Consider the following 23,219-nt stretch of genomic DNA (forward strand, 5'->3'; position numbering starts at 1 on the left):
TGATTTCAGCTCTTCATTTACAAAATGGAAAAGACAAGGAGCCTGCAGGCAACTCCCTGAGTTTGGGTAATATCTGGGAACTCGTTATGGTGCAGTGCTTTGATTGTTAGTGTTGGACTGCCATAAATGCTGTAGAGGGGGACCTATGGATTGACCTACAATATGGGAAACGGCAGAGAGAGCTGCTGGCAACTGAAACCAGAGCAGCTTTTTGTGTGAACAGTGTCCAGAGTACAGCCACCCTTCCTTTCCTGGCTAGTGAGTTAAATAAACCAAGACAATTCAGGTGGAGAGTGCTCAGCCAGGATCTGTGGCAAATCAATACACACTGCAGCCCCTGTCGGGTAATTTTCCTCACACTGGTGAGTCCTAATTTATAAAAACATTTTCCCACACAAGCTATTCCCCCACCATTTCGGTTCTTTTGGGTTCAGCTGGTCAAGCTGATGGAAGCCCACCAGGGTGTGGAAATCAGTGCCAGCCGGGCTGTGGATTTAATGTAACGAAGGAGCCAAAACTCAGCGGTTTTGTTAAGAACCGCTTAGAATTTTTTGCATTCTGCTGCTCCCTCCCCAAAGCCATCAGGTGAAGCAGCTTCTGCCTTTAAGCTGCCCATCGGCCACTCAGGCACTCCCCTCGCTCCGTGGCCGTGGAGGGGCCACAGCCCGCGGAGGGACCCCTGCCGCCGGTGAGTGCCCCGGTTAGCGGCGAGCGCGGGCGCCCGAGGGCGTGGAGCGCCCTTCCTCGCATTCCTCTCTGCATCCTCCCCCGCATCCCTTCCCCCATCCCTCCTATATCCCTCCCCGCAATGGCCGCCCCCCACCCCCACCCCGTATCCGCTGCCAGAGCGGCAGTCTCGGTGCTGGCGGTTCCATGCCCAGTTCGGTGCCGCGATTCCGGTGCCCGCTTCGGTTCCGCACCGCTGGCACCTCTCCAGCTGAATCACTCACCCCCGACCTGGGGAGATGTTGTTGACACATCTCGTCTTCGAGAGGCTGCCTGGGAAAACTGGTGACATGCTGGACGTGGGGGTTCCTGAGGGTTGGCCTGTGGTTGATTCTATTCATTTAAACGTCCAAATACTCCCTGAAACATTTGAATTCCTGTAATTACCATTCCCCCCACCCCACAACTTCCCCCCTCCCCCCACCTTCCCCCCTCCCTCCCCCGACAAATCGAAAAGCCCAGATACAAAATGCTAGATCAGGGCTGGCTGTTCTTGCATTTCAGAGCTTTTAATTTTTCTTAATCCTATTGAAATGCATTTCAAAACACTTTAGCTTGTCATGTAGAGAAATGAAAGTGCCCTATTTAGAAACGGGAAAATGAAACATGCTGGCTGATTCTGTATTCATTTTTCCTTAATTTTTTCCTTCCTGTTTAAAAAGTTTTGTAGAAAAGACAGAACTGAACTAAATATTCATGTTTTGGTGAAGAAAATTCTGACCATAAATGTTACTCACTTCTGCCAGAAATTAAATGTATTTTCATAAATATTACCTGACAGTGGTATTTCAGATGATTAGATGGGTTAAAAGTTTTTTTATTTTTTAAAAAAATTTGCTTTAACAAACACAGATATATAGCAGAACTGAGAGACTTCCAATCCATAATCTTTTTTTCTAAAGCATTTCATATGTGAAAAGGGAAGAAATAAAAGGCAAAAAAAAGGTAAACACAAGTCAAAGGTTTCATGTTTCTTGGAGGACTGTTGAGGTCTGTCTAAGTATAAAGTTGTGTTGGTATTTTGAATCAATGGGAGCTAACAAAAGGTACTAATTATCTCTAGGTCTGATATTTCTTATTTCTTATCCCTACAACAATCAGGTCTGAAACATCAGAGAGGAAGGAACAAGTCTGGGTTTGCCAAGGTTTTGATAAATTCTGCAGTGTTTGGCCTCAGCCATCCAAGTCCATTCTCAGCTCAGCATTCTCTGTAACCCCATTCATGGAAACATGGAAATATCTTTGACCTCAATCCCTTGGAAACCATTTGCACTCTAATGATCAAGATGCAGCCCCTGGATTCTGCATGGTCTAAGCAGAATTCTGTCCCAAGGGCCTCCAGCTCTAGTACCAAATATCTGAACAGGAATTGGTCTGGATGATCTTTATGTGCCCCTTCCAGCTTAGGCTATTCTGTGATTCAAACAGCTGTACTCAAAACCACCCTGCACTGCCACATATCCTGTGCTGCACCACAAGTCCCAGATCTTTGCAATTTATGACCTCAAGTTTTAAGGCTCAAGTGAAACTGTCACAATGGAAAAATCCAAATCTAGTTTCATCTTTGTTTGATGGCACTGCAAGAAATGAGCAAACAAATCAACCAATCACATGTGAGCTCTCTTGGGACTTTTTTACCTCTAACTAAACATATACAATGGATTTTGCAACTAAAAAATGTTATCCCATGTAAATAAGGGCTATTGTATTGAAAATGATATGCCTGGTATGAGCATCAAGTTACTTCAGAATTTTATTTCAAGTATTAAAAAAGCCATTTCACAAGAAGCAGACCTGTGTGATCAAAAAGCGAGATTTGGTCTGTATTTTAAGCAGCAGAGCTGGAGGGACTTAGGTAAGTGAGTAAAGTAAAATATCTGAGTAGACTTTTCTGCTTAATATGGTGGAAGTTTTCAAAGTTATGTTGTCAAATTCAAATATTCCAAGATTAATTACAAAGGAATCAAAAACTGAATCTCTTCAAGCCTGCCAAAAGTTAGACTACCTTGTCTAAATCAATTACTTCAGAATAGCCATCTCCTAATAGTCCATGTGCTGCAATGCAGCTTCTTGGAATCTTACTGCTCCAGAGAGGGAAAAATGAAAATAAAAGCAAGCATAAGAAATCCCAGGGGACTGTAGCTTCAGGAGGCGAAAATTGGTGCTTTTTGCTTGCCTGTCTCTTCCCAGTTTCCTGCCCCCTTCAGCGTATGAGAAAGGCAAGAAGAGTTTGTGCACTTTGGAAACTCGATAGGAGGCAGCAGCTGATCTTCCCATCACCAGCCTAAAAATAATCCACTCCAGGGCTTGGAGCGGCTTCACTAAGTGGAGGAAAACCCTGCCATCGGGATGATATTGGTCACATAGCACCGAATGACAATTTGGGTTGGTATTTTGGGGTTGTGTTTACAAAGGTAAGCTTCAGAGTTTGATCTAACATTTAGCAAACAAACGGGACATGCGATGACCCTCCCCTCATGATCTCCCACTAACCACCTCCTCCTCCTCCTTCCCGTTATATTTGTGGGACAGGTCTGCTCCTCGTTCTTTCCTGGGATTACTACTCCAATCTCTTTTTCCTTTTCCATTCGCGGGCATTCTCAGCTTTTACCGTCCCCTCCTGCTGATATTTTCTTTGCTGCTGTTTACAGGGTTATGTTTCTTTTTTTAAACTGTCCTGTCTTGGCATTGTGAAGTCGAAGGTTTTACAGCAGGCAGCATAGCACGCTGGTGTTGGGGATTGCATTGTGTGGAGAAGCTTTCCAAAAAAAGAAAGAAAAAAAAACCTATGCATTTAGATGTGTGAGACCACTGCAGATGTTTGTGTGAAACGCTTTGCAGTGCCAACAGCCTGTTTAGCACCACTGCCGTTGTGATTTTCCCTGTGTTTGGAGCCTGATCCAGAAGGCTCCCGAAGTCAATGAGATTCTTTGCATTGACTTCAGCACTGTTTGGATCAGGCTATGGCACACAGCAGTTAGCGCTGCGAATGCTGACAAGCGCCAGAGGTAATTCATCATCCTGAGGCCCAGGGGAGCTGGGACAGTGCTTAGCAAGGAAGAGGGGTCTGTGGAGCATAGGTGGTCACAGCTTAAATAAGGAATAAAAAGAAAATTGTATTTTGTTTTGGGTCATTTTTGATAAAGTAGAATTTAAAAGGACAGTGCTTTCTGCTGTTACCTCAGCAGAATTCTTTTCGAGACTATAGATCACATAGGTTGTGTTTGAGTGCTTTTAGGAAGGTAAGAAGAGAAAACTAGAAGGGTTAAACCTAGAAAGGAAAAAGATTCAGAGCACTAACCTAAAATCTGTGGAAAACCTGTCAGGCCTTCCATTCAAAGCTATAAATTAATCATTTGTCCTTAGTTAAAATTTACTATGGGGAATTCCAGAAGGAAAGATAAATTTTACTTTTGTGATTTATTCAGAAGATAAGAACTAAATAATTTTGTAAAACTCAGAGTATTTTCTTCACCCTGGACCTATATACATACACATATGTATATACATACATGTTTATATGTATATATGGGCATATAATGCACATTACATGTAAGACCAAAATGAAATTTTATCTGAATTGAGTATGCTCTGTAAACAGATATATTTTAATTAGGAAGTGCAACTATCAATTTATATATATATTTTTTTTAAGTATGGACAACAGAACTACTGCAATAAATGTTTTCAAAGTATCCTTATTCCCCCAAACAAGCTCCACCTGAAGAGTGTACTTATACTCTTTTTTTTTGTAGTCATAAGTACCTTGCAGAGCATGAGGATCAGAGTGATAATTCAGGTAAGATGAAACTCTTGAATATGAAGATTTTTAAGTCCATTTTAAAAGACTCTTAAGGTAGTTAAAATGTCTTTAATTAGAATTCTTATAGTTTTGTACTTGGTGAGGATATTCTCATAATTTTAATGGAAATTTAGATTATCTACCATTTTTACACTGTCTTATTCAAAAATGCTTATGCAAAATATATCTCCTGAACTGACTTAGTGCCCTGAGAATCCCCATTTATGCTTGTTAAAATGAGATTTGTGAGTGTTTAGGTTCAATGTTTTGTCATTTCCATGTTTACAACATTGACCTATTTTCTTTCTTTCCAAAACTTCTCTCCTCTTCACAGGGAATATTTGTTCATTAATCACTTTTGTGCTGATTTCTGTTTATTCTCTTATGACTGTGTCTGTCCACCTTAGCCTAAAACCAGGAAGTCTCAACTTGCCAGTAATGGGGATCCTAGCATAAAAATTTAAATGCTTAAAGAACATGAGGGTTTTTTTAGCTATTTCATTGAAGGGTGAACTGCTGTTAAGATAGTTCACATCCTCATTAAAGTAAACCAACAGGGAATCAGATTCCCAAATGATGTAAAGGAGAACTGAAGCTTGCCTTCCACTGGTACCAATATGGGCCTGTTCTCCTGATTGTTCTTTCCATTCCCCTCCTCTGTGAAGTTTGGCTGATGGCTTTAGCTCATACTGACTATTCAGCATAAGCCATTCTCAAAGGGAGAAGGAAAAACCACCTCTGACATCTCTGATAAGTTGTAGAGTTCATAAAGAAAGAAATTAAAGTGAGTAATTTGACAGTAACTTAGAAAGCCTTCCAACCTACAAGTGTTAAAACAAAAAATTACCTGGCACTTGGCACTGTTGCTGGGCTGCTGAGTGCAGTTGGTGTCCTCAAATGGCACATGCTTGTTATCGATGATCTTTTTCCCATTACTACATTTCCATGTCTGAAATGATAGATTAAACCTAGCATGCTTGACAACATTATTATTAAGTATATCATTCCTGCTGTAATTAGCAGTGAAACAAATTGTGATGTACCCACGTTGGTGCAATTACCCCAGCATAACTTGTTGGCTGACTATACTCAACAGTAAGTGAGACTTTATCTGGGAAAGCCATTTTTTGTAATAACTAGGAGTAACATTGTCTTTTAAAATGAGTTTATGAGCATCTCAACAGTTATTCAGAATGGCTGCTACTACCTGATGAGAAGCAGTGGTTCATAACTACAAAAGACCAACAAATTTTAAAATAACTTGCTACCCCTTCACATGTTTTCTCCAGAATAATGTGTAACTTTTAGGTTACACAATTTCTTTATTCAATGGTGGCAGTTAGACTGCTCCCATCTTGTTCAGACATTGCTGTTTGCCAGTCAAAGCCATCTTCCTGTAGAAAAGCTTTCAGCTCCAAAGATTCCAACCTGAGCATGAGTTTAGAGAAAAAGTCAATCCCTGTGAGAAAAAGAGGCCTTTTTTTTCCAGTGCCTCTCCTTTTCTTTAGGACCCACAGATAAAGTTTTGCTAAGAGGCTGGTGGACTGTTGTGTCCACTGTTGTGTCCTTGAGACAGTCCTGCGTGAGCCAGCTTGGGAATTGAAGTGCAACTGCACTTGGGAATTGAAGGGCAACTGCAACAGTTCAGCTCTGATATTGTGCTTGATGTGAGCAGGGCTTCTTATCTTGGAAACAGCACCACAGTGATTAGGACTGTTAATTGTGAGACTGAACTATGTTTGTGTGGCTCTCTGCTGGACTGGAAGCCCTCAGCAAGCCAGGGAGACCACTGAGAGTGATAAACCCACGTGACTTTGCTGCTTAATTCACCTGTATACCCTTCCAGGCAGTGCTGTTTCCAGTGTTCCCTAGAAAGGCTCCTGGCAGGTGTAGTAAGATATCTGCTGCTGTGTAATGCAATAACCTCTCTGAGCTGGAGCATTAAAGGCTTTAATTTCTTCCATCCCTGTAACAACAGAAATCTCTTCAAATTTCTCCTCCTGTGGCTCTGCACCCCAGTTTTACCTCCTTGATCTCTCTCTGCATACTTACTGCCACCTAAAGAGTCTGTCTCCTCATCTTTGGGAAGGAGAAAATCACTTTTGGTTTCCGGGTGGGACAACTTGAGTCAGCTCTGTATTCTGATTTGCTTAGGTCTAAGTCAAAGACCTTCAGCATTACAGGTTTTGTTCTGTGTGATGAGAATTCTGTCATTTTTATGTGGGAAAAACAGAGTAAGTATTCAGTGTATTTAGTTATGTACTTGCATAAAGGTCAGCATAGAGAGAAACAAACAGCACTTCCTCATATGGCCAAGATACCTCTTCTTTCCTCTCTACAGATGTAGTTCTGACTGAGGCCCAGCATTTGCTTACTAGAAGAGTAAAAGCCAAGGGAAGAATAGTTTAATAGTTTAATTTTTATCCAGGGAACAAAATTTGATCAGTGGTCAGCCATAGAAGTGTTCCATCTTCCTTTCCTGCTGCAATTTGCAATGAGTTACAGCAGTAAGCACAATTTTAATTCTTCAATTCTTCATGTTTTGGTTTTGTTATGTTTTTGTTGGTTTTTTTTTAACTAATTTTTCTTAATTTTCACATTTTATTTTCATTTTACGAAATCTTATAGTTGTACAGAAAGAAGGGAATGGTGCCTTTTCATTCTTTCATTGGGTAACTGCAATCAATATCTTCAAACTGTCTTAATTTCCAGGCTCAGTTTTTTTGAGTGAAAGCTTTCAAAACTAGGACTCATAAAAGTCAGTGTAGCTGAGACCTTTTAAAACTCTTTAAAATTCTTAGAATTATTAAAGATCTCTGTAATTTGCAATACTAAAATGCTGTTTAAAAGTGCAACTTTTGACACTTTAATTAGTCTGAAGCTTACACTGTTTGCAGCCATAAACTGAGGCTACACTGAACTTTCCAAACATGGGATCTGAGCATGGGCACAATAAATTTTGCCATTATATTATGAAATTTTTGTTTGAAAAAGGTTGAAGGCTACACTGTTTTCTTGGATGAGAAATTACATCTGAAAACTTGTCATCGTCCAACTCCTGTTATTTTTAGTGGAGCTGCAAAAGCATTGTTGAAAAATGCCCTGTCTAGAGAAATCAAGGATTTGTTCTTCTGCCTTAGGGGCTTTTTTTCTGTCCTTCTTTGGAGAAGAACACAGCTTGTTAAACTTTGATGTTAATGAAAATGAGCTTCTGGAGGCATGCTCTGATGCTGCAGAAAGTAATGGCTAATTTCAGCTTCAAACCAAAGGGCACTGACTGTAAATGCAAAGCATCCTCCCTTTGATATCAACAAAACTTCATCCAGTATATTTACCTTATCCAGGAAACTTGAGCCAAGAGGCAGGAACTACATTACATGCTTTATTCCAGGGGGTGATGGCTCTGTGCATCTCTCTAACTCCAGAGTCTCTCATGTATCTAAGTTTTCCAAAAAACAGAGCAAGGTCCAGCAGTCTTAGTCACAAAACTGTGGAGGGTGTGTGGGATCTGCCTTCTGAACCAGAAATGGATGGGAGGGGAAGGATGGAATGGTTCTTGTCTCCCTACAAGGCAACTGGAGATGGCAATATTTCTCAGATTGCACTGAGCTCTAAGGTAGTGCAAGTTGTTTTCCTACACCGTTCTTAAACATTCAGAGAACTTCCAGAAGCAGAAGGCGTTATGAAATTTGGAATATGCTAACAGATACAGAACATGAGTCTTCCTCTTCCAGCCACAGTTCATTCCCAACACAGTGGAGATGGAAAAGTGGGTGGAAGGAAGGACGGACGGAAGGGAAGAAGGAGGGAAGGATCACCGGACTATTAGTGCTTCCACAGTTCTTATGGCCTCTATTCCCTATCAGTGCTAAACTGTACTGGATGTGTGTCCTGAGCTGAGTGCTGCTAAACAGGGAAATTGTACATTTTATAATTTGGCATTTTGTGAGGCCAAAGCTGCATTGGGAGACAATACAGCATCACAACACTGATCAGAATATTTAGACTAGAATCTATCTTTATATAGATTTTAAGCCTGTGGAAGTTTAATTAATGTGGTCTTTGGATAAACTGACTCGCGATGAAGTTTTCTGATCAAAAATCTTGTTAATTTAGTATCAGTTACCCTGTCTCATTTCATTTTCCATGTAATCCTTTTATTTTCTGGGAATTTTTACAAACTAACCAACTTAGGCTTGATTTTCTCTCTTTTTAACAGAAGGAAATTAAATTCTACTCCTATTTTTTTTTAAATAGTATTTTTTAAATAGTATTGAAAAAAAGTATTGTGAATAGACTGCCCTTATGTTCTCTTGAAAAATATCACCAATATGATGGACATTGTCTCTAGATATCAGTATTAAGTAAAAACACCAGGTTATTTTCTCAGTCCTGGCAATGCGCAAAGGACAATTGGTTTTAACCAGTTGTTACTGGACATACTCCATCAAAAAACTAGGCACAGCACAGATTCTTGTGGAGATTCAGATGTGATTCTTCAAAGATGTATCTTGCACAAGAGCTTTTAGCAACTATTGTTTGAGGTGTGATAGGAAACCTCTGCAAATTGATTGTGGTCTCAAGTTAGGAGAAATCACTCTTCCTGCAGTTAATAGTCCTTCAGTTGAACATTTGCTGCCTTTATTCTATTTCCCTTTCAAAAAAAAAACAGCAGTTCCCTTAGCTTCCCTTGGATGTGGTTTTCATCCTTTCTCCCAGACTGATTTTTGACTAAAAGCCAAAAGCTACACAGGGAGTCAATGATTCAGTGCTCATCTGAACCCAGGATTCTCCTGCCTTTCAGTACCACTCCAACCACTAGACCACAACAGCATTTCATGCTGCCTCAGAAGAGAGTCATCCTTGTGGGAAAGGGAGGAAAATTCCCAGCAGAACTCCCTTGGACTTATGACCTTTGATAAAAATGAGGAAACAGCACTTCTGATTTTCAAGAGATTACCATTATCATTATGTTTCCCTTAAAGAAGACATATCAAGCTTTCACAAATTAAACCTAAACAACCTCTGTGTAGTTTTTTTTTTTAAAGTTCCTTATTTGTTTTACTAATAACTCCTCGATATATTGAGACAGATCCCTCATTAACAGAATGTTTATTTTTTGTTACTAGCCCTATGCATTCATAAATATAATTCAGTATAAAAATAAAATTATAGAATGATAGTGGTCATATCACTCTATTCATTATAGAGAACGGGCCAAAATCTCCATCAAATTGTGTTACAGCACATGGACTGTTACTGAAGTTTGAGTCAGTTGACCCTCAGCTTTTGCCTCACAGTGAGTTCATGAATGCGAGTTATACCTAACTTCTGGTAAATCTCAGCCATAAACTGCTGATATATTTGGGAAAGGGAGCATGTTTATCACACTCTTTTCAAAGAAACTCCTCTTCATTGATGTGTTTTGATATGGGTTGTGCTTTTCAGATCCAAAAAGAACTTGGTTAAAAAGCTAATAGGGGGCTTCTTTGAATTCTGTATTTTTGTGAAGATCTGCATGTTTGTCTGTCGCTAAGGGGCTATTTGCATAGTTTATGCTTACCTTTTTATTATCACCTTGTTTAAACATCTTACAGAATTAATATGAACTATTTGAGGAATGAAGAAAACCTTTTTCTCCCCATTCAACTGACTTTTTTGTTTTTAATTTTAAACTGCATTCATGCATTTTCTGCATCCCTATCTTGTTCTGATTCTGTAAAACCTATTCATGCCAATGTTCTTGCAGACAAATGCTGTGCTGAATTAAATATATTCCTTCTATTTTAGCATGTAAAAATTGAGAAAATAAAAATGTGTGGATAAATGAGTTTTCACAACTTATTCTACAGCACACTGTGTAAGTCTCAGGTAAAGAAATGAGCAACGAAAGACTTTGTTTGCAGTCCTGTTTCATCTTCTTGTAAAGAAGACTGAAAAAATAAATGATGCACAGGTTGGTTTAAACCAGAACCTGCCCATAACTCTGAGTTGCTCTAAGGCCCACGCTCTGCAAGCACCAACAGAGGAGCTTGGTGTACAAAGATAATCTCACAAGAAATCATGGAAGTCAGAGACTGCTGGGATGAGTCTGAGCACCTGTTTAAGGGTTTTCAGGACCAAATATATAAGGTGATTTACTGCCTAGGCAATCTCCAGTACCACCTACTTTGGTTAAGAGTTCATAATTTATCTGTAGTGTCTTGCGTGTTTGGCTGTAGTTCTATGTGACAGTGAAGAAATACAAAATATCAGTGAGTGTAAACCTACCAGATCACAAATACCAAAGGTTCAGAGCTTGCACTGGGAATGCAGTGCAACAAATTGTTAGAGATATTGCACAGAGAGTGTTGGCTCACCAGAGAAACAGCAACACACCGGTCAACTTATGGCCATTTGGGTTTTGTTATGATAAATGGAACCACTAATTTTTCTAATCTTCTACTTTCATTCTTTATATTCTCACAGAGCTTTTGCAGCATAGTGTTTGTCCCTACAATGAGCACTAGAAGTTATAGCATAATGTATTTAAAAATAGCACTTAATTAATGCAGCTAAATATAAACAATATTAGCTAAATGTAAATAAGACTAATGTCATATGAATGCAGTCTTCTAATGTGCTTATATTTTTAGGCTTGTATTTGACATAGCCCAAAATAATTTTGAAAATACAACTGTGTTATTCTCTATGGGATCTTCAGTGTGCTCCTTCTCTGTCTCTTTATTATATTTATTTTGTCTTTAGCCAAAGGGAATACTAGCAGTCTTGGTAGTCAACATTTTTCTCATTTCTGTAGTAGCCAGACCTTCTGGAAGAGATGAGACTCGCATTTTGTGGTAATGACAATGCCTCAGCCTACAACATCAGTGCTGGTGTCCTCAGGAATGTCTGCTTTGTGGATGCCCTCAACTTGGTCCCTCATGTCTTCCTGCTGTTTATCACCTTCCCAATTTTATTCATTGGTGAGTTATTCTATGGAGCTCTGCCCACAAACACTCCAGTGTGTTTTTTACTCAGTCATGTTTGCATGGGCTTGGTGAAACATTGGATGCTTTGTATTTATGAATTATGAAAAAGAAGAGGTGAAATGGCTTCACCTAGAAGATGTGAAGCCAACCCCCTGAAATGTGGGAATTTTAGATATAAATCTGAACTAATCATCATGAAGATATGGATGAGAACCAGAGAGATCAGATCCAAATGCTATTAAACTTTTCTCTGCAGAAGTTTTCTTTAGATTTGAAACTAGCAATTTGCGACCTTTGTTAGTGTTAGAAGACTTAGGGCAGCAGATCTGAATTTCCTTGAAGTTGCATGAATTACAGAGAATATCCAAAATGTTCACCTTGGATCTAAGGCTAGGACAGGTGGGGGAAATATTTAAAATAGAAAAATTGCTTCTTTTGCCAACATTTTTAAATAAAAGCAGAGCAATAGAGATTTTTTTCCCAACAGAAATAAAAATTAAGAAACAATAAATCCTTCTTGAGGAATTTAGGACAGTGGAGGGGCTCTAACTCACAGTCTTGTAAAAAAACCCATCTAAGCTAGTATTCTAATGATATTTTTTTCTGCAGTTTTCTTTTTATCCCAGTTCCTTTGCAGTGGTGAAATAAATACAATTTCACACTTTTCCAGAGAGGTCAAACAGTAGCATTCTAACCGATCATAGGAGATTAAGACACTTGAATAACCATCAAAAGTATTAGTGAAAATAAATATTGTCCTGACAACTGCATGAGAAATGCCATTTCAGTTCTTCCATACTAACTTCCTGGTGTTGCATGTGTAGATGGAAATGCATTTCCTCCACAAGGAAGGTTTGAATTTGGGACTGTATTTGAACATGAGATTTAAGGGCTTTCATGCAAAAAGACTCCAAAGTGGTTGAATAAAATGCTACAGGAACCTGTGGGCTAAGACACTCTGTACATAACTGTGACATGATCCAGTGACTAAAAACTAATTAAATAATTAAGCATGAGAATAAGAAACAAATTCTAACAAATTATAAAGACTAGAAAGTAACCCCAGGGTTATGGAAACTCTCTGCAACAATGCTGGATTTGTACCTCAGTGCTGGCTCTGCCTTCGAGGTGAGATGCAAGTCATTCTTGAAGGACAGGGTTTTATGCAGAAGTGTTTGATGGAAGTACACTGCAAGTTCTGAGGGTAGAGATAATATTTTAGAACACTCTAACATCAAGTGCTGCTTCAATTTTTTTGAGGTATTAGCCAATTAATTTTGAAATAGTATTGCAGCCACTGAAAATTCCCTCTATTTTGTAACTATGTTAGGAAAAAATATAATATTCTAAATTGTATATTATTTATTTAAGTATGTCATTCTGAGTTTTCTATTTTGTATGCTAATTATTAGGACAAATCATTGTTGAACAGAACATTAAAAGCCAGCTGGAGTCCACAGTACAGACTGGCTCCAAACCAGAAATTTGGTGATGAGATGTGTTTGTGCAGATGTGTGGGCAAAGAGAAAATGAAAAGCAGCTTGGGAAAGATAAAGACAGGAACAAGGTCAAAGAAAACCACGTAAGATTAGAAAAGTCTTAGAGAACTATAGAAAATGCTTTAGATAGCTATGGAGAAGACAGAATAATTTGTTCTTGCAGTATTTTGTGTCTTAAAGAAGGATGAAATGGTGAAATGCTGACAATTTCCAAGAATGAATAAACTTCAGTTTTGGTTTTTGTGATCCTGAGTTACCTAATGAGCCTCTAAGCACAATGAGATGTTGCATCCTTGTGTAGCAAAAGCACATCCTGGGTTTTAAATTGAGTTAATTTTGTTTCCTTTTGTTTGGTTTCTTTACTTCCCCAAAATGTGTTGTTGTTTGGATTCTCTATGGCCTTAGGGAAGCCTGTTGGGGTATTCCAGGAGCTGCCTTACAGTAAGAAGGACTTTTGGACTTACTGACTCAGGAAAGCCCTGTACCTGTGTGGGAAGAGACAGAGGCCAAGGCTTGCCACCATGAGAAGCCAACCTGTGGTCAGACCTCAGCTTCCCCAACCCTGTCACCTCCCTCATATCCTCTGTGACCCACTTCTTGCTGGGTTGCTGGCCTCAGAGAGGATCTCATCTGGAAAGGGCAGGTGACGTCTGAGGTGATGACATGGAAATAGGCTTCAAGTTTAATTTGTTGAATTATTTGAGTTGTGGCACTGTTTGGGAGCTATGAAGGGCCAGGAATGCCGAGGCCTCGGAGGCCGGGCTGCACCCGAGGGAGAGAAGCTGTGAAATCACTGTTCAGCCTCCACTCAGACTGTATTCCCAACCAGGCCTGAAGCAGGCCTGAAATATTACTTGTTTCAAGTAAATGCATCTCTTTGAGGCTTCATTTGAGGATGCAACTTTTATATCAGTAGGAAATTTTTCCTGCTTTGCCTGTAACTGTGAGAGATGTGAGGATGCCATCATGTCAGTTCTTTCAGTCCCTATCGTCTGAAGGTGTTGCTTGGAGTGGTTTATTTTTTGTTGTTTTCTTATCATTTTTCTTGCCCAGGAGCGACTTTTCTTTGATTGTAATTTGGAAAAAGTCTCATTGTCTTCAGGGTTTGATTTAAATTACAGGGCAATTGAGACTCTCCTGGGTCATCTTTTTAGTAACAACAGCCCCTGTAATTTTGTAGGGGGTTTGTATTGATTGCATATACATGTGGCCCAGAAAATTGATAACCTGATCAGTCACTGACTGGCTGTGAGATAACTTTTGTCTTTCCTTGCTATCATTTCCCAGGCTGGGGAAGCCAGAGCTCCAAAGTACAGATTCACCACAATACCTGGCTTCACTTCCCTGGGCACAACCTGCGGTGGATCCTGACGTTCACCCTGCTGTTTGTGCATGTGTGTGAGATAGCAGAGGGGATTGTTTCTGATACGTAAGTGGCAGAGTTTGGTGGATCACCATGCTAATTGCATTTGTTAATGAACAGTGTTAATGTCTGATGGGCTGGCTAGTAAAGCATCAGGAGGTTTTCCCCAAAAAAAGTTCATGGAATCCTTTAATGAACTGTCCAGGTTCTAATGGGATCAAGGTGAAGCCGTTGTTCTTAGCATTTTATTCTTCTCTCAAGCTCTAATAGCAAGCAAATGTTGATTGAAGTTAAGCACTCATGAGGACACACACATTTTGTCTCTAAGAAATTCATGTTTGTCCTCTTCCATAGATTAGCAGAACACCTATGGTTTCACACAATGATGAAAAAAAGGCACCAAATTCACTAATTTATACCGTATTTATTTTCAGACAAATGAAATCTCGCCACCTGCATCTCTTTCTACCAGCTATAATGGGGTTTGTGGCTGCCACTGTATCCATAGTCTATTACCATAATATTGAAACATCCAACTTTCCAAAGTTACTGTTGGGTAAGTCTAAGTCTGATATTTACATACTCTTAAAAATCCCAGTATTTTAGCCAAAGTCAGCTTGTTTAGATTGAAGAGGATGGTGGAATGTGTGAGAATATTAAAGCAGAGAGGAATAGCTCTCTGCTCTTGCAACTGGTAGTATCATAGGAGTTACTGCACCTTTCATAAGGTACACACTGAAAACTACTTCTAAAATAATTACAAAAGAGAATTCTTGTTGCATTTTTATTGTGAGCTTTTAGGGTTTTTTTAACACTGCTGATAATTTTGAGGAAAAACTTGTCTGCATTCAAAAGGGCTATTTCAAAAGGCCACTTTGAGTAGTGATTACCAACTCTCCTGTGCAGATACTGCTTTTTCTCAATATCTTTTGCAGTTGATTCTGACGTTATCCCAGCTGCTCTCTCAGTCAGGAGATGGTCAGACCAGACATTGCAGATTAATGTTCCATACAAGTATATTGTCCAAACTGCATGTAGCTCAGCCACCTGAACAAGCCCCTGACAGATACCAGCCAGGATGCAGGATAACACTTAATTCCATAAACTCTTTTCCAAAACAGCACATTTCCATATTCTCACTTGGGATACACCCTGCTTTTTCTAAGAGGCAACATGACTTTTGTTAAGTTATGTGCCTTTTCCTTCATTTTAAGAACAAAGTTTCCCTTCAGATTAAATCTCCTTTAGTGGACTTTGTACCTGCATGAAGATTTGCCATTGTAGATCTGTTTGAAGGGTTGTGGCCTAGGAAAGAAAACAGTGGCTGGTGACATAGAGGATCACTGTGCCTGCACTGTATCAAGCCGTGGAAGCTAATAAGCTGTAATTACCCTTATTTATTAATTTATTTTTAAATTATGCATGTGCACCTGTTTTACAGCCTTGTTCCTTTACTGGATAATGGCCTTTGTCACAAAAACCATCAAGCTTGTCAGATACTGCCAGGACGGGGTGCCTTTTTCTCAGCTGCGTTTCTGCATCACTGGAATCATGGTCATCCTGTATGGGCTGCTGATGGCTGTGGAGATCAATGTCATCCGAGTCAGGGTATGTGGCTTCTTCCTTAGGATCTGGAAGAGTATCAGTGGTATCATGGGGGTAAAGATGTCTCCTTAGTTCCAGAAACCCTGGCTTGTGTCAAGTTTAGGCCCAAGTTTAGCTGAGCCATAAAGATTTGGTTAATTTTGTGGAAATCAAATTTTTGATTCTAATTTTGTGGTGATTTAAATATCTTTAAAATGTATGTCCTTGATGTATCCCTAGGCTTGGTGTGTATGTGTGTGCCTGTGTGCATCTATCCACACAAAGTGCATACATATTTGTGTAGATAGATGTATATTTGTGCACATGAGGAGGGTATAGGTGGATGCAATCTGTAAAATATGTGCTGTGTCAGTGCTGGTGAACTATTTATGTAGTGAATCTGTAAGTTAACTTATGTTCTTAGCAATGATAACTTAAAATAAAATTATCTCCCAAGAATTCATTTTTACTGTTGTTCAACTTGAGATAGGTGGTACTGATAGGGTTCAGAACAGTAGCCACATCCCATGTTGCTCAATTGTTTGCCAGTTATCTGTCAAAATGGAAATAATCCTATTTGCATGCAAATTTATATTTAAATTCAACATATAATTACCATTAAAAGAAAATTTGAGTCTGTGGTTGTCTTGCATATAGTTTTTACTAAAAAATTGCTATCAATAAGACAATTTCTGAGCTCATGTTTGTCTGTTTTCTCCTCTGCAGAGGTATGTGTTTTTCATGAACCCTCAGAAAGTGAAGCCTCCAGAGGATCTGCAGGATCTGGGAGTGAGGTTCCTGCAGCCATTTGTCAATTTGCTCTCAAAGGCAACTTATTGGTGGATGAACACACTCATTATTTCTGCACACAAGAAACCTGTGGACCTGAAGGCAATTGGGAAGCTCCCAATTGCAATGAGAGCACTGACAAATTATGTCTGTCTCAAAGAAGCCTATGAAGAGCAAAAGGTAGTAACAGGTGTCCATGTCACTGTTCGGTCTTAGAAAACCAAAGTGTCACTTGAATTTCTTCAGCTTTCAAGAAATCCTTGTTTTAGGAATTTTTTATTTAGGACTGTTTGTTCCAAGGTGAAACATTGGCATAGGAAGTTCCAATCCAATAGTTACTGTTTGGTTTTCAGTGACTTTATAGCAGGAGGAAGTTTCCAAACTGAGTGCAACTGGGAACTAAAACCACAATAGAATGAACACTTGCTAGATTTTAATAGTGAAAGATTTGTTTAAATCTTAGCTACTTATGAAACTGGAATTCTGTCCATAGTTTCAGCTGGAAACATTTATCTTCACCTTTCTTTTTTTTTTTTTTCTTCAGACAGAGAAATAACCAAAACTACACATCAAGAATAGCCAAAACACTGGTGTCTTAGCAGTGATTTAGTCACCAATCCCAAACACAGAACCATAGAGGCTGCTATGAATAAAATTAACTCCATCCCAGCCAGACACAGTACAAGAAAGCATGGTTGGGAAAACTCACTAGGTAGGGCAGGATTTTCCAGGGAAACTTCTGGATACATTTAGGCAGCTCTTTGTTCCCAGCAGCTAATGGAGATGCAGGCTCCTTTCTCCTTCTGAGCTGAAACAGTTATCAGCACAATATTTTATATCTTAATAGGTATAGGTTGCTTGTCTTTCCTTCTGCATTTGAGGGTTACAGAGACCAGAGATAAAGATCCTTCTGCTTTAGGCAGAAAGCTACTGAGTTTTTTCATAGCAGCCTGGGAGAGGTGCATCCCTTAGACCAGGCCCTTAAGGTGCCTAAACCCTACTTAAAGAGGCCAGAGAGGGATGCGCACCTACGTGGCCCAAGGACCTGAGTCTGTGCCATTCTTGATGACAGGCACGATAGCCGGGTGCCAGCATTTGTCTGTAGCTCATTCACATCTGCAGGTACTGTCTGTGCCTGCACAAAAATGTGGTTCAGTTGCCAAAAGGCAAGTGAAATGTGCATTTCTTGTGTGCAAACTTTCAGTGTGTAGCCTCCCTCAGTGTGCGTCATACACATATAAACACTTGCATAAAAGTTATGTATGCATTTACACTCATCTGCATTTCTGATGCTCTGTTACATCAGACATTTTGTGTTATGTAGTTGTCTAAAGTCTTGAGATTACCACAGACTCTAGCGCATTTGTGCTACTATTCAAAAACAGGCTACAACCCTGAAGTAAACTGGTATTTTGTAGATAAAGTTAAAGTAAACCAAATGGCTAAAGCAAATCCAAGGAGCCAGGCAGTGGGACTTACTGCAGTTCATTCCTGTGGAGAAAAGCATTGGCTTGTGCCTGATTGGGCCAGAAAACAGCCACAGAGTTAGGAAAATTCTTCAGACTGATGTGTGGTCTGCAATCTGGGGGAGGTGATATGTCACTGTCTCTGCTGCCAAGTGTGTATTTTACACTAATCTCCTGCAACTGGTGAGGGGAGCCCCACAGCCTCCTCTGAATTAAGTGGGGTTACTTCTGCCTGTGCCTGGAGATAGCTGATCTCAGCTTGTGCTCCATGGCCCTGCAGAGGGAAAACTCCTGCTCCTTCCCAAACCTTTCTCACACTTTCAAGAAAGATGCTGAACATGACCCTGAATACTCAGTATTGTGAAATGCCTTTGAGATAGATCACATGATTTTGTCTTGCTATCTCTTCTGCATGTTATGAAAATAGAAATAATTGTATCAATTCTCACACCACAACATTCTATGCAAGCCATAACACTCAAGGACCAAACTGGAAAACACATTATTATTAGAAAAAGGTCTTTCTCCCCTCTTCCTGTTACATGCTTCAGCTAATATGAAGTCCTGATTAAAAAAAAAAGAAGAAAAATAAGTGTTTAGCAATAAATCAGATAATTTAATTAGTATTTTTTCCAGTGAAAAGGAAACAGATTTCATATAGTGATGAGCACTGTGTGAATTGCAGTAACAGTGAAAATGGTTCTTAAATTGTTAGAGAAATAACGGTTTACTGTTGACATTTAACAAATTTACTATTAATTGAATGCCCAGAATAATATAAAAAAAATTTTCCCCAAAAGATGGCAGCCATTTACCCAATAAATTAACATAGCTCCTCTCAAGCTGGTAAAGTTATTAACCAATTTATTTGAGGAGAATGACTAACACTTTTAGGGCACTCAGGCTCAAAACCCATTAGGTCACAAATTCAGAGCCTTTTGTCTGGACAACTTACAGAAGGCCCTTCTGCTCTTTCTGTCCTCAGAGGAAGCAGTTTCATTCTTACCCCTTTCTGAAATGGTAGATCTAATTTGACCCCATGGTGCTTATTTCTCCTTCCTAAGCTCCTTGGCATTGGCCTGGCCCAGTCTCTGGCAGCCACCTGACTCACCTGCACATTTTTGGCACCTTGTATATAATCCATCTCACTGTGGAAATGGCATAAAAGGGAAAAACTGAGAAAACAGGGAAAAAAATGAGGCATGAGGCAGCCAGGCAGGTTACAGCCATGTTAGCTTTTTCTTTGGTGAACTTGCTGGGGCAAGGAGTAGTTGTTGCTTGGCTGTGCTTAAAATGTCTCTGTGAATGCTCAAGAGGGCTTGGCTTGGCTTGCAGTTTACAGGCATCTGTGCTACTTGAGAAATGACGGATGTTTGTTTAAAGTGTCAAAAGCTGCTGCCTGAAGTGCAAGGAAGCACTCTCAGAGCATGGCTCCGGTCAGTAAAACTCTTCCTTTGTTAAACTGAAAGGACCTCAGAGATACCAGAATTCCTCTGATTACACAAAACCATATCTGCTGGTTGGTGTTTTAGCCAAGAGCTGTGATACTGTGTAAATTGACAGATCTGAGGGCTAGAAAGGACCCTTGGTTGATTTACTCTTACCTCCCATCCTGATCTGCTGCTTTTATCTTTTTGAGCACAGTTATCATTGATTGCTTGAAGTGTGTCATCCTGGAAGGCATCCAAGAAATGGAAAAAATCCCAGATAAATTAAATTAAACTATATTCTTGTAATTGTAATGTATTTTTCCTGCAATCAGAAGCCTTTGCATCTTGCAAAACCAGGATTACCCACATGAGCAAAGGGCTGAAAGGTCAGATCTTTCCCTGAGCACACATGTGACAAGGGACAATGGCTGCCTGCCAGGATGATAATCTGTGCTTGCATTCTTGTGTTCACAGATTGAGGAAAGTGGTGGGATATAGAAGTGAGAAACCAGTTACCAAGGGGAGGCAGAAAAAGAATTTGCTGTGAAGAATGTCTGAAATATGTTGATAATTACAATATGTTTGCTGCCTCACCTGGTCCAATCACCTTTCAGGAATCTTTTGGGCATCCAGGAGTGTTGCCATATAAAGCTTGGGAGACTTCTCTTAATGCACTGTGTACTTGTTTCTGTTTTTCAGAAAAAGGTAGAGGATCATCCCAACCAGAGTCCCTCCATTTGGTTGGCCATGTACAGTGCTTTTGGACGGCCAATCCTACTCAGCAGCACATTCCGCTACCTGGCCGACCTGCTGGGCTTTGCTGGGCCACTCTGCATTTCTGGCATTGTGCAGGGCTTCCAGAACACAACCAATAATACAAATACCACAGAAAAGGTAACTTGACAATGTGGATTGGAAGGCTCTGGTAGTAGTTTTAGAGTCATATCAGATATTTAAGATACCTGGCTGTGTGCTTTGATAGGTCTGTGGTCATCACTGTTATTTCATGGTTTCACCCAAATGGAGTATTTCTGTTGTGAGAGACAGTCAGATTATAAACCTGAGCAGTGGGAGCCTTGGTAGGAATGGAACACAGATCATGGAGGCTTCCCCCAGCTCCCCAGCTGTCTCTCTTGATGGAGTCATCCCAGCAGTTCTGGGAAGAAAGAATGACTTTTTCTGCTCCTCTTCAACTGTGCCTGTTAGTTTCAGGCAGGAGACACACTGGTGGTGCCTCAGTGATGCATCCAGCCTGGGGATTTTTCTTGACTCCTGTTGATTTGTCAGTTTATACTTCACTGACAGTTTTGAATTCTCTCAAATCTGGTTTTTTTTACTGGGAAGATGACAGTAGCCAGCCCCTGTTTGTGGCTGATTGTATTGCTTGCTGTTGTGATGAACTGTGTTGGCACATACCACAAAATTGAAAAGTATGCACTTTACTCAATGGTGTTCTTGATACTAGAGATGCACAAGAGATGCCAGATCAGTGCTCATTTCAAGTTTCACTGGGACTGAACTTTCAGGGATCATCTCTAAATGCTGAGCAAGTCTCTGATAAAAAACATTTTCTATCACAAGAAAAAGAATTTATGAAAAGATACAGGTAAAATTATTTTACTAACAGCAGAGAAGAAATGACAAAGGCATTTTCCTGCATTTGTCTTCTGAGAGAGAAGTATCTCCATACAGTTTTTGAAGTGTTTTATCTCTGAATGAGCGGATGGATATATAATGGATTAGTGTTTCCCTGTCCAGATATTGACTATCATCACTATCCAAATATCTTTTTCTTGGCTGCTCACTCCTGACATTCATTTTCTTGATTGATGGTCGCAATTTGGCTTGAGGCTTTCAATGCACTGAAGGAGAGTTTAATTGTACAGCTTGTCAAACAAAGATTTTTATCATCTTTGAACCTGCACATTCTGGATTTGAGCAACAGAGTTACAAGGCAAAGTGCATATTTTGCCTTCAAAAATGTTGGAGTTTTTTGCATGGTGAACAAACAAAGAATTTGAGCTTGAAAATAATTTCTGGATCTCAGATTTAGGAATCTGTACCTTGTCTGCTTCCTTTATCTTTTGTGCTCTTCAGTGTAGTGGTGTCAGTTGTGGCTTTTTAAAGTTAAAATGAGCATTGGCTAAAGGGAACATTGAATCACTGGAGTTCTTGAAAGCGCTTAGCTTGGTGACAGTCACTGTTTCTCTTGGATACATTTCAGAATGCATTTGCCTATAATTTATGGATTTTGATAAACTTTCTCTTGGTTGTTCTTGCTATTAAACATTTTTCCTTTAAATTCTCTCTAGTTTCAATTAATGTGAATACATTTAATTTTATGCTTATTCTGCCTTAATTCCTGATAACTCTATATACATTGAAAAAAAAATGTTATTTTCTTAATGATATACCCACTATGAAAACAAGGGGAAGTTAGATGCTGCAGAACACTAAGAGAAAAGTTTTCAAATATATTTATCTCACTATTCATGCACTTAAACAACCATTTTTTCAAAGACTCTTGGGCAGATGGCTTTCTTTCTTATATTTCTTATATGCCCATACCTGTCATCTCAGAATCAGGCTGGATATTTCAGTAGAACAAGGGTCTTCTCTTTTTCTTCTTCTTCTTCTTTTTTTTTTTCTCCTGTAAGATTTCCAGTACATCCTGCTTCCAACTGGGTCGGAAATACCAAAGGAACAGTCTTCCTTGGAGTATTTTGGTACATTTGTTTCCTTTTCTGCCTGAAACAGAGCAGAACAGTGAACACAAAAGCTAGAAAATTAAAACAAAAATCTTTAAAAGAGATTTTTTTCTCTTCGATGTTGAGGTATTTAAACCTAATTTTGTGCAGAATACTGGCATATATAATCTTATGTTATTCAGAATTTATGGCTATCATTGACTATATTTGTGGAAGGAATTGTTTCCATGATATGCAAATGCAACATAATAACTAATCCCATATATTAAAAAACATTTTCTTGCAGCTTCTCCATGGGGCAGGTGGAATGAGCTTTGTTTTCTACTGATTAGCATTTCTATCCTACAAATCACCAGAATTTGATAGGGAAACTAAAGACAAGACAGACATGGTGATCTTATTGTTCCTTTCCTGCTAAAACTAAATTATTTTAGAACTGCTAAAACATCTTAATCCTCAGTCTTTTGAGCAGGAGTGGAGTTTTAAATTTGTATCCAAATGACTTTTGATATAGAGGTCAGTGAGAAATCTGGTTTCTGTAACTTTCCCATAATACCATCATTATGTTTTATTCTAATGCAATGATTAAACTTGCTTGTTTCCAACTTTTCAGGAATATACAGTCCCTCCTATGGCACTTGCATGATTTTTTCCTTTCTATTCAGGTGAAGGATCCATCAAACTCCTACCTTTCATCAGAGGAATTCCTCAGGAATGTTTATGTCTTGGCAGTCCTTCTCTTCTTGGCCCTTATTCTGCAGAGAACATTCCTGCAGGCCTCTTACTATGTGACTACAGAGACTGGCATCAACCTCCGGGGTGCCTTACTGGTGAGCAAAGATCTGCCAGAAGATTCACTAATAACAGCTCCAGCTTTGTGC

At 39.5% G+C, this 23,219-nt stretch overlaps 1 protein-coding gene across 10 annotated transcripts in view; it reads left to right on the forward strand.

Annotated features, from left to right (window-relative positions):
• The first annotated feature begins 607 nt into the window (after positions 1-607).
• The window catches only part of ABCC9 (ATP binding cassette subfamily C member 9), a 71,714-nt gene continuing 49,102 nt past the window's right edge, over positions 608-23,219 (forward strand). For 3 of the 10 annotated variants that reach the window (XM_033514310.1, XM_015628427.2, XM_015628429.2), the window contains exons 1-10: positions 611-688; positions 2,917-3,140; positions 4,482-4,525; positions 11,328-11,493; positions 14,286-14,427; positions 14,796-14,917; positions 15,803-15,969; positions 16,672-16,914; positions 20,330-20,524; positions 23,004-23,168. In XM_033514310.1, the coding sequence (XP_033370201.1) occupies positions 11,349-11,493; positions 14,286-14,427; positions 14,796-14,917; positions 15,803-15,969; positions 16,672-16,914; positions 20,330-20,524; positions 23,004-23,168 (1,179 nt within the window). In that variant the 5' untranslated portion in view covers positions 611-688; positions 2,917-3,140; positions 4,482-4,525; positions 11,328-11,348. Of the gene's footprint in view, positions 689-2,916; positions 3,141-3,299; positions 3,735-4,481; positions 4,526-9,737; positions 9,828-11,327; positions 11,494-14,285; positions 14,428-14,795; positions 14,918-15,802; positions 15,970-16,671; positions 16,915-20,329; positions 20,525-23,003; positions 23,169-23,219 lie in introns of those variants that run through there. The other 7 variants (XM_015628431.3, XM_033514312.1, XM_015628434.3 and 4 more) reach the window with 6 other exon arrangements.

The sequence above is a fragment of the Parus major genome, chromosome 1A, assembly GCF_001522545.3.
Source record: "Parus major isolate Abel chromosome 1A, Parus_major1.1, whole genome shotgun sequence".
Lineage (NCBI taxonomy): Eukaryota > Metazoa > Chordata > Aves > Passeriformes > Paridae > Parus > Parus major.